Source organism: Gobio gobio (assembly GCF_949357685.1).
Source record: "Gobio gobio genome assembly, chromosome: 8".
In the NCBI taxonomy this organism is placed as follows: domain Eukaryota; kingdom Metazoa; phylum Chordata; class Actinopteri; order Cypriniformes; family Gobionidae; genus Gobio; species Gobio gobio.
In genome coordinates this window covers 47,700,536-47,712,421 of record NC_137114.1, presented here as the reverse complement: position 1 = coordinate 47,712,421, position 11,886 = coordinate 47,700,536, and the positions used below count along the sequence as shown (strand labels likewise).

Here is an 11,886-nt window from a genome sequence, read left to right as displayed (position 1 = left end):
CACTAGCCGCGTTTCCATTAGAGATTTGTGCAAAACTTTTGCGATATTTTCTAAAAGTCGATAAAAAAAATTGCGAAATGACAGCGTTTCCATTAACTGATGTTGTGCGACTAAAAATTTTTTGTTCCTCTCGTGATAAATCATTCCAAAAATTATGCTACGGATGTTGTTAGGTTTATGTATATCCCAGCCACCGCACGCCATTATTTTAAATGGCAAGGAAAGCACCTTATACTTGAGCGGCAGGTGTTATGATAAATTGTGGCATTTTATATTCTATTTTTTTAATGAGTTTAATAAAGAACTCGTCTTCTGTCCAAACATACCATAATCTGTAAAGAATGATCGACTTTTACATACGCCAGGTTATTGTGACTCATTGCCACATACAGAGACGAGCGAAAAGTTTGAATCTTCATGGTGATAACTCAAAGGTTTTTTTTACCACTTTGTTATTTTGGCTTGGAATTTCGTTTGTTGGAAATATAAACTGAATTTAGAAATGCTTTTGAAATGAAAAACTGTGTTTAATAAACAAAATATATTTTTGAAATGAAGACAGCGTTTGGAGTGGAGTGCAAAATTATCTGTTCCCTGAGTCCACGGCCTTTGCTGTTATTGAGTGTACACAAATAAAAGTAGAAAGTTTACTGTTTATAATTATGTCTTGCACTTATCTGTATGGCTAAAAATGACGGAGTATTGTGAGTTTCAGCTGGAAATGGAATAAGGAAAAAATCCATCAAAAGGCGCCGACGACTTTGTTGGACAGAGTGTTAAAGAAAACGTAGCCTATTTAGTTTCATATAGTTAGGCTATGTCTAAATATTATAATCTTTTAATTTCATATGTTGATTATGAAAAGTGAGCAGCATGAGTAAGGCACATAATCAGATGCGCATATGTCTGGAGACATTTTGTGAATTGTGTTTTCTAGAAAGTTCTTTCTTTAAAATCAATTTCGTTTTGTATAAATATTTTTTTAATTTTGATCAATGTTTAATCAACTATTTGGCTGTAGCCTATATTTAATAAATAAGCAAACCAAGATCGTCGGGAATGATTGACGTTTGTAAATGGCCTGTTTCCTCAGTCTTTGAGCAAGGCTGAAACTATAGCGTATTTCTGTTTTAATACATTTCTTGAATATTTGTCTTAATTACAATAGGCCTATAGATAGTTATGATATTTGTGGTTGCACCGGGGTCCGTCATTATAAAGTTACACCACTTTCCTTATTAGGAGAAAATGTCATTTTAACGTCATAAGATATCGTTATTAGACATACTTGAGTGGAAAAAAATTATATGTAGGCCCTATGTGAGAGCAATGCGTGACCGGACCAGGTGACCTGTAAATGCGGAAAAACTGTTTCCATTGCAGTTTTGCGGAAAATTTTCTTTTTCGAATTGCCTGAAAAACCACCTCAAGCGAGCGTAAAAACTTTTTTGCGATATGTGGGAGTTTTTGCGAAATTGACGCGTTTTCATTGGGCGTATTTTCAATTCGCAATTTGAAGGGTTATGGAAACACGGCTACTGTTAACATCACTAACATCTTTATCTTAATTTGGCTCAGCATCGTTCTCGTTTTTGATGCACACATACATGTTAATAAATAAATAAAGCATGGCTGCTTAATACGCTGTGCACTATTAGTCTGACTATATGTGTTCATACTGAATTTCGAGCTGGTGTGTTAAGAAAGAAAATGTCTGTGTATTCAGTGCATGTATCCTGCTCAACATTATCCTCCGCAGCAGGCCATTATATTAGTTTGTAATCTTGATTCTGCTGAGAGTAGGCCTTGTATGTGCTCTATGCATGCCTAATTTCACCTGATCAGGCGTGATTCCTGAATTATTAGATTTATTATTTTACTAAAATTAGTTATAATAATGGTTTCCCCCCCTTTAACATGTATTTTAAGGGCATCTCTAAATTATGCACCATTTGTCAAATATAATGCCATTGTGTAACCTCTAGATGGCTGTATGTATATATATATATATATATATATATATATATATATATATATATATATATATATATATATATATATAAATAATAACATGGTGTTTTGATTCGGACATAATTAGTAACTTTGCATTTGATTTGAATATGTATATATATTTACACAATATTAAAGAATACTTTTAGTCAAAGTTGAGTTTTTATTTTGATTTGAAGCATCAATTTTGCATTACAGTCAAATCTGGACACAGATAAAGCATTTTGATATTCACACTAGCTACATACACAGATCAGGCATAATATTATGACCACTGAGAGGTAAAGTGAATAACACTGATTATCTTCATCACCTGTTAGTGGGTGGGATATATTAGGCTGCAAGTGAACATTTTGTCCTCAAATTTGATGTGCTAGAAGCAGGAAAAATGGGCAAGCGTAAGGATTTGAGCGCGTTTGACCGTGTGGTCCGATCAAACAGACGAGCTACTGTAGCTCAAATTGCTCAAGAAGTTAATGCTGGTTCTGATAGAAAGGTGTCAGAATACACAGTGCATCTCAGTTTGTTGCGTATGGGGCTGCATAACCACAGACCACTCAGGGTGCCCTTGCTGACCCCTGTCCACCGCCGAAAGCACCAACAGTGGCACTAGAGCATCAGAACTGGACCACAGAGCAATGGAAGAAGGTGGCCTGGTCTGATGAATCACGTTTTCTTTTTTTTCTGGTGGAGGCAGTGTGATGCTTTGGGCAATGTTCTGCTGGGAAACCTTGGGTCACTTTGACACGCACCACCTTCCTAAGCATTGTTGCAGACCATGTACACCCTTTCATGGAAATGGTATTCTGTGGTGGCAAACAAGTCTGATCCATGGAAGCCCCACCTCACAATTAACAGGACTTGATCTGCTGCTAACATCCTGGTGCCAGATACCACAGCACACCTTCAGGGGTCTAGTGGAGTCCATGCCTCTACGGGTCAGAGCTGCAAAAGGGGGGCCAACACAATATTCATAATGTTATGCCTGATTGGTGCATTTCATTATGAATTTGAAGGATTATTTCTTCAGAGTGAATAAACAGATGATTTTTTAAACCTGTTGCATCTCTGAAACTCTTCTCACACTGAGTGCAGTGGTACGGCTTCTCTCCAGTATGAACTCGCTCATGTTTTTTCAGGTGTCCAGACCGATAGAAACTCTTGTCACAATATGAGCACTTGTAAGGTCTTTCTCCAGTGTGAGTTCTTTGGTGCTCTTTCAGATGACTAGATGTAGTAAAGCTCTTCCCACAGTCACAACACACATGATCTCTCACACCTGTGTGTGTTTTCTGGTGCAGTTTAAAACTGCTCAGCCATGAAAAACTCTTTCCACAGAGAGAACACACATGAGGTCTCTCATCTGAATGAACCATCAGGTGTTTTTTTAGATTTGATGATGAAATAAAATCTTTCCCACACTGATCACAGTTAAATGGCTTTTCTCCAGAGTGAATGCGCAGATGAATACTGAGATCTGATGCATCTCTGAAACTCTTCTCACACTGAGTACAGTAGTACGGCTTCTCTCCAGTATGAACTCGCTCGTGTGATTTCAGGTCTCCAGACTGAGTGAATCTCTTGTCACAATATGAGCACTTGTGAGGTTTTTCTCCAGTATGAATTCTTTGGTGCTGTTTCAGATGACTAGATTTAGTAAAGCTCTTCCCACAGTCAAAGCACACATGATCTCTCACTCCATCATGCGTTTTCTGGTGCAGTTTAAAACAATCAAGTCGTGAAAAACTCTTTCCACAGAGAGAACACACATGAGGCTTCTCATCTGAATGAACCATCAGGTGATTTTTAAGATTTGAGGATGAAATAAAATCTTTCCCACATTGATCACACTTGAATGGTTTTTCTCCAGAGTGAATGCGCAGATGATACCTGAGAGCTGATGTTTGAGTAAAACTCTTTCCACACTGAGTGCATGTACACGGTTTCTCTCCAGTGTGAACTCTCATGTGTGTGTTAAGGTTTCCTTTTTGTGTGAAACTCTTTCCACACTGAGAGCAGGTGTGCAGCTTTTTGGCTTCTGTTTCTTGAGTTTTGAAGTCACAGAGTTTCTTTATGTCATTTAGTTTGTGTTGTTGCTCCTTCACTTCCATCTGGTCTAAAATAAACATATAAAGTAGTCAGAATCAGTTCAATGAGTTTAAATGTGAAAATTAAAAACACTCAGCAGAAAACAAGAAATCTGGGCCTGTATTTATAAAACCTTTAAGAAGTGCTCTTAAGAATAGTCTTAAGCTTTAACTTAAGTGTCAAAAGATTCTCAGTAAAAGTTGTCTACGGGTGTGTTCACACTTGTCATGTTTGGTTCGATTAAAACGGACCCTGGTGCGATTGCTCGGTTAGTGCGGTTCATTTGAACATATGTGAACGCTGCCATCCGAACCCTGGTGCGCACCAAACAAGCGGACCGAGAACGCTAAAAAGATGGGTCTCAGTCCGCTTCCAAACGAACTCTGGTGCGGTTCGATTGATATATGAATGCAAAACAGACCAAAGACATGTAAGCGAACCAAAAACAGGACGTAATGTCACCAGATGCGACGCTACAAGTCAGCTGATTTGACGACACAAAAAGGTGTATCCAAAATGAGTAGAGGGCAAACGTGGAGCAACGAGGAGGTAAAGTGCCTCATCGATATATGCAGATCTTCGTTTCTGTATACAACAGAGCAAATCCTGGTGCTGTTTTGAATGTTTTGAACATTTTATGAGCTCTTCGTGAGTTCTCAGCTGGTAAAAATAAAACCATTTGTACACGCATAAAATGATGGCGTTTAATCCAGCACACAGCATTGTTTTGAATGTTCGGTAAGCAAGCTCCGTCATAAAAGCCGACCAATCAGGTTGTGACCGTATACCTATGCCTTTGGTTCAGTAACTTTAGGTTCGCTGTTAAAAATGCTAGTGTGAACGCTAAGCGGACCAGGACTATATGTTTTGTTCTTGTTTTTTGGTCCGGACCAAACGAACCGAACTACAAGTGTGAACTTTTATAGAACTAAGAGACTTTTATAAAGAAGCTGAAAGGTGGATTCTGAAATCCACTACCGCTTCAATAGAATTGTATATATCCTAATAAAATTTATAATCAAAGCCTCAATCAATATTCATCCTCCTATATAATTATGATTTCAATGATTCTTTCCAGTTATGAGTTTGCTTATATCAATAGGACCCATGATTGTTTCTTCCTTTATAATTTCTAAAGTTTGTATTTGGTCTCTGAGTGGTGACTGAGGGTCTGTCCTGGTGGTGTGTGATGTTTTGCAAAAACACTTGATTTCAACATGTTGTGGTGTGTCTGGATTTTAGAGGCATCACACACCTCCAACTCGACAGGAATGCAGTAACAGAGATTGCTCATTTAGCCCGGCTTCCAGAGATGAAATGTGGATTTGTCTTTCATGTTATTTCTTTATTTTATTTCCTTTAATATTTTCTTTTACTGAAACCCTAAAGAATCAAGATGAATATGGTCTGTACTATTGTCTGTATCTCTCACTGAGAGAAAAGCACATGTTATCAATATGTTTTGGAAAACTTTCTCTGGTTGGGACCAGATCTCACCAACTCCAACCTTGGAAAGACTGTGTATCTGTGTATGTGCGCAGTATTCGGTGTTACAGATCAGTATCGGAGGTGGATTGCGGGCATGCTAAAAGATGAGGGGCTTGTTGTTCTGGACAAGCTGGCGCCTGCTCCAGAATCCGGAAGGTCATTACATGCCTAATTCTGGGGTGAAAGCGTCAACAAGTGATATCTGTACACGTGAATCTGATTAACTGACAATGTGTGAAAATTTACCAAGACCGTCCATTTTCTCTGAGTCAATCAGAGTCATTCCACATGACAATAATGACGTGAAAACAGTATAACTGTTCAGAAATTGTATGTATGATAGGTGGAGGCGGGGAGACTGTTAGAAGGAGCGCGGCCTACGAACTCCTTGTGAGACTTGAAGCTGGCTTCTGCTGATGAAACTGCAAACTATTCTTCAGTAAATTTCTCTTTAATTAATCTAACTCCTGACTCTTGGTCTTCATTTTTCTCTACTGGTCCTGGGTCCTAAGCTGTTACCCCAACAAAGATAAAAGCAAGTCTAAGACTGATTCTTAAATTCTTGATTACACATGCAGACGCTAGTAGGCAGTGTCCTCGGGCATGTTGGTGTAAGCAAGACAACAGCCGATGAAGAAGCAGCTTGTTGTGTAGAATGTGTACATTCATGTTGGAATATCAGCAACAGTGAGATAGTGGCTTTTCTTGCAGCTTGAGTTGTTGTATCTAATACAAATGAAGCATCTCTAGTTGATTAGTAAAGTTAAATAAGGTGATCTGGCGCTGGAATGCGTTTGTGAAATCATGCAGAGCTTGTGACGCTGTTTTCACTAGCGGTGGCTCGAGCAATCGATTGCTGTTGTGGAGACTTCATTCACGAAATGTACCCTAATGTGTCCCTGTTCTTGATATACAATTACTGATTAACATCTTTGGTTTTAATGAGAAAATAAAATAAACTATACTCAGCGGATCTATGTATTTATTTACTAGCATAAAGAATCGCTGGACTACAAAATATTGTGTTATAGCAGACGTAAGGAACTATCATCCCATTTCTGGACACACACACATCGCAGATTTTTTTATTATTTATTGACCTGAGGGAGGGTTTCTGGCAGACCAATCACAGCGCTTGCGGTCCGCGTAGAATTGACGCGTTGTTACATTTTTGGAGAAATGCACGTCAGGGTACGGCGTACACTCGATGCAGAAGTATAAATTGGCCTCAAGTGCCACTTTAGTCAGCATTTAAGAATCAGTCTTAGACTTGCTTTTATCTTTGTTGGGGTAACAGCTTAGGACCCAGGACCAGTAGTGAAAAATGAAGACCAAGAGTTGCAAGTGTTACAAACTCAGGACTACAATGATGTCGACACAAAATGGCCGCCCTTAACCACTGAATCAGCCAAAAGTGAGCCTGCAACGGTGAAGTCACAGCAGCAGGACACCAATCGTTTAATGCAATTATAGTAAAAGAATTTATTTAAGATTGAAACTTTAATATTTAAATTTATCACAAATTAGTATTGATGCAGTGGAATCATTTTCGATTGATTTTTTTAATTTTCATATTCATATAATTTTCCTTCGCCTAATTTATCAACGCCTTTTCATTCTATCCCTCTACACTGCTCCTACCCCTAAACCTACCCATCACACACACACACACACACACACACACACACACACACACACACACACACACACACACACACACACACACACACACACACACACACACACTGCCCCTGCCCCTAAACCTACCCATCACAAGAAGCATTCTGCATTTTTACATTAAAAAAAAAAAACATCATTCAGTATTTAGTAATAAATCGATTACGGTGGTGATTCAGCACCTAAAACCAAAACATCTTGGAGTCCTTGATGAGGAGGAAGGGAGTTCAACAGCAGGGTAACGTTAATGCTGCCTTCACGTGCTCTCGGAATTATCGTAAATACGAGTTTCCTAGATAAACATTGCACATGAACGGCCTCACATTTTGAAACTTGAATGCAATGCGCTCGTAATCACGACTTCAGAAGTCGGAATCATCAAATTTCCGATAGCACGTGAAGGCAGCAATTACTACAAAATCCCACTTTTGTTCCGTTTGGAAGTGAGGAGCGTGCCGTCCCACCAGTAGCTCTTCTGGTGCTTGTTTACTCGTTATCCAGCTTGACAAGCATGACAAGTTAACGTTAGCTTGTTAATAACAGTTGTAAAGCAGGGGTGGTATAGTTTGCAAGACTAAAGACACGTTTTTATTCACTTGCCTTTTTTGGCCCATTCATTTTTCAATGTGTTGCTATGTTAATTTCGTTGACAAATAATTTGTCAGTATTTTAATCAACAACATTTTTCACAGACAAAAACGAGACGAAAATCAAAACCAGCTTTGAATGACAAAAACTATGCCTAAGGCCTAGTCCACACGTACACGGTATTTTTATAACCGGAGCTTTTGCTCCTCCGTTTTAAAAAACAATCGCGTCCACACAAGCACGGTTTTTAAAAAAATCTCCGTCCACATGAAAACGCAAAACCGCACTATGATTGGCTGCTTGATTTCCACATGGGTCCCATCCACGGCACCGATGCACTGAGGGATGCCATGGGCTCAGTGAAACCCTTCTACAAGTTTACTTTGGAATCCGTGACAGGTAACTGTATATACACAGGGGCAGGGCCCCAGTGGACTGAAGCTTCACACACTTGCCTTACTATGTTGTATTATTGTATTCTGGCGCCTCTGTTCTGCAATACAATGAGATAACTGCGCATGTATCTGTATCAGGGATGGAAATTAGCACCCGCCACCAGCCAAATGCGGGTGATTTTGTGTTGTTGCGGGTAAACTCGCTTCACCTACCGGCCACCGTGGCGGGTACATACAAATAGCATAGCCTACTGTTTCACCTGGACGGCGGACACTTTGAGAGGAGGCACACCTTAAAAAAAAATGTGGCGTTACAAATCAAATTCCCAATAAGTAGTAGAGAAGTTAATTTCCGCGTGGTTGCGTTTTAGCGGCTTTGTTGCCATAGCGGCGGAGTCTCGAGAACATGAGCTGTAAACTTGCGCGGTTTTTTAAAAACATATCGAGCTCGCATCGCGTCCACCGTTTGAACGCAAGAGGATCTCCAGATACAGGGCTGAATAGAAAAAAAGATATCAACGGGTCTGTCCAGTAACTCGTGATGAACCTCAGGCGAACTGCACACTTTGCAGAGAAGCATTTCAGTTGCTCAGATTGACTGATTTAAAGCAGCAGTGGTGACACACACATCCCTACTTCTAAAGGTATAGGCCTATTGTTTTTTTAAATGGATAATATATTTATATAATATTCCATACATTATCAGAGCTTGGCAGACAGAATTATTATATATATGTTAGACAGGTTAATTAATAGAATATAGATTATAATGTTATTATTAATGTATAATTAATCATACATGTTTAATCATTTTATATTTTATATTGTCGTGAATGGGTGTGCCTTATTTTGCCACACTGAAGGTGGCAACCCTAGTATGTCGTCAACACGCTTCAGAAGATGCCAAAACTAATAGTTTCATTGTTGGGACTAAAAACCTAAAACTGGAAGCCATAAAAGACCATGAATCATCCAAATGCCACATCCATTAATCTGCCCTACTCATTTAATGAAATGTATATCAGTTCATGGTTTGTGTGTGTATAAAAGAGATAACGTCAGTATTTCATTGAGACTTGAGATTAAATAAACTGCTTAAGTATTGTAGAGCTTGTAGTATTAATTACTAATCGGTTTAAAAACAAGAAAGTGGCCGGTAAAAACATTGAGTGGCTGGTAGATTTTGAAATCCACCAGCCACAGTGGCCGGTGGACAAAAAAGTTAATTTCCATCACTGATCTGTATATATGTAATAAGCGCTGTTAGCAGAGTTATTAAAAGTTACGTCCGCCATTGCATAGACTCCACTCATGTATAAACAAAAGCGATAACGGCGCACATTTCGACTTAACAAGCCGAAATCTCCGGTTTCACCGTCTACACGACAACACTGTAACCGGAGTTTCTAAAAAACTTCACCCTGGCCTGAGTTTTCAAAAAAGTCTGGTTTCAGTAACCGGATACTGCGTTTGCATGTGGACGAACAGCCAAACCGCATAGAAAAAGCTGCGGTTTTGAAAATACCCGTGTTCGTGTGGACAGGGCCTAACATCTATTGTCATTTTCGGTCTTAAAGTGACAGCAGTCCATTAACCTGCTTCCATTTGTGCTCATAATATTAATCAAACAACAAAAGACAGAGAAAATCACCTCTTTAGTTTTAATAAGGATTCATTATATTTATTATACATTAATTATTTAATCCATATTTAATCTATGAGGAATGTTGTATGCAAGTTGTTATAAAGAATGCATATCATTCACTGAAAATAAGACCGTGTTCTTCTTTTAGGAGTAGTTTTATTTAATTGTTATATAATATTTTTTTAATATGTCACAGCAGTTAAATCTGTGTCTGGATTTAATATCATTCATATTAATAGGTTAATACAGTAGATGTATTCTCCAGGAGTATATAATGGGTTCGGACATTTTAGAGAAATTCTTAATGCGTTACAATTGAACTAAACCCATTAATTTTGTTTGTGAGTGTGTGCGTCTGAGTGTAGTGTAGAGAACAAGTTCTAACATCCTGTTAAGTTTTCTGATTAGTATTTTTCATACAAACACTTATCTTTACTTGACTTGAAACACGAAAGCCCAAACTAAAAAAAATATGCACTTTTGCTGCTTATTATTTCACAGCCACTAATGCAGTCAATAATGAAGAATCAAGAATGGACACCAACCTATTTGTTCCTCAGTATCTTCATGTTTTATTCTGGATGGTTCTGGATAACTCATGTCTTCAATCTCCTCTTTAATAAACTCCATCTTTAACAGTCACACAGATTTCAGCTGCTACACCTGGAGTTTGTCCTTCTCTTGTAGGATGATGTGAATATTCCCAGTATTTATTGGTGAATTGTTGTGGGAGGGGCTTCACTGCAGGTGTGAACTGTGATCACTGTGAGATACTGACGCCCACAGGACCAGACCTGGAAAAATCAAAGAGAAGTTACTGAATTTATAATGTGTTGATCTGAAAATTCAGCTTTGTCCCCGTTATGATTGAATCACAGGACCGGATACCAGAAATCAAAGAGAAGTTACTGAATTTACACTAGATTACTTCAATTACATATTATTTCTGTCAGAAATATGGAGTAGTTTGGTACAAGTTAGATATTAATTGCTTTCAAAACAAGGTTTGTTCAACTCCTGTCCAAAGTCTGAGAGAAACAACAGGACCATCATGTTTAGCTGAGCTGCTGAAAAGCCTCTTTGTCTCCTAAAGTTCCCTGTTTTCACCTCATTCATTATGCTGATGTCTGAGATCTTCTGTAAAGTGGCACATTAAGCACATTTTATTGGTGTAATAGAGTCAAGAGTGTGTGAAAAACTCTCTCCCAACATATTATTACACTCTAATAATAAACCAGGACACACAACGCAATTCATTACATTGGTCCTTAAACATGTTTCTGGAGCTGATTAATGTTAAACTCTGTAATCTGAGAAACATCTCTCACCTGCAGAATGGAAATATAAGGCATCCGGAGAAAATATTCAACTTTTGTCTTTCATTCACGTTCGTTAACAGCGTCGCTTTTAAGTTTCAGCTTCATCTGGAGAGTCTGCTCTCGTCTCGCGCTTCTCTCTTCTGCGCATGCTCAGGGCGCGCGGTGTCATGTTTCTTAAAGGGGCCGCATATTCCTAAAGCGTATTCTTTTTTTTTATTTTTTATTTTTTTTTATTGAACCTTTAACATAGAATACAAGAACTCGTAGAGGTAACAGTACCAAATGTAAACTCAAATACAATAACAGTCAGGGGATCTGCAATCAAATTTAAGAAAGATAAATAATAATAATAAAAAATAAAATAAAGCAATTCAATTAAAAATAAATAAAAGATACATTTAAATCACAAGAAACTTTGACATGTCCGATGATACTTTCAGAGCACGACAGTTTTTCAGTTACCCCAATGAGGAGTAAAATAATTTGAATTCACACATAAAATGTTCAAAGGATGGATGAGTATTTCTCCACTTACAACAATGAATATGGTATTTAGCAAGTAGGAAAACAATATTCACAATGTCTGATGTTGAATTATTTAAACCATCAACATAAAACAAAATATGGTAGATGCTGAATACAGGAATGTTTGACATTTTCAAAGTTAGCCAGTCTC

At 38.2% G+C, this 11,886-nt stretch overlaps 1 protein-coding gene across 1 annotated transcript; it reads right to left on the bottom strand.

Annotated features, from left to right (window-relative positions):
• Positions 1–2,160: 2,160 nt before the first annotated feature.
• On the bottom strand, positions 2,161–11,354 carry LOC307130771 (uncharacterized protein). Its single transcript, XM_079823947.1, has 4 exons — positions 11,220–11,354; positions 10,437–10,685; positions 3,068–4,126; positions 2,161–2,955 (listed from the first exon to the last, which is right to left on the bottom strand). The coding sequence occupies exons 2-4, from the start codon at positions 10,519–10,521 to the stop codon at positions 2,801–2,803; spliced, it is 1,299 nt and encodes a 432-aa protein (XP_079680073.1). The 5' UTR covers positions 10,522–10,685; positions 11,220–11,354; the 3' UTR covers positions 2,161–2,800.
• Between the last annotated feature and the right edge of the window lie 532 nt (positions 11,355–11,886).

Coding starts and splice junctions, on each gene's coding strand:
- LOC307130771 (XM_079823947.1), bottom strand. CDS start 10,521: ATGGAGTTTATTAAAGAGGAGATTGAAGACATGAGTTATCCAGAACCA. Junction 4,127..10,436: donor AGATACTGAGGAACAAATAG/GTTGGTGTCCAT, acceptor TGTTTATTTTAG/ACCAGATGGAAGTGAAGGAG. Junction 2,956..3,067: donor GAGTTTCAGAGATGCAACAG/GTTTAAAAAATC, acceptor CCCCTTTTGCAG/CTCTGACCCGTAGAGGCATG.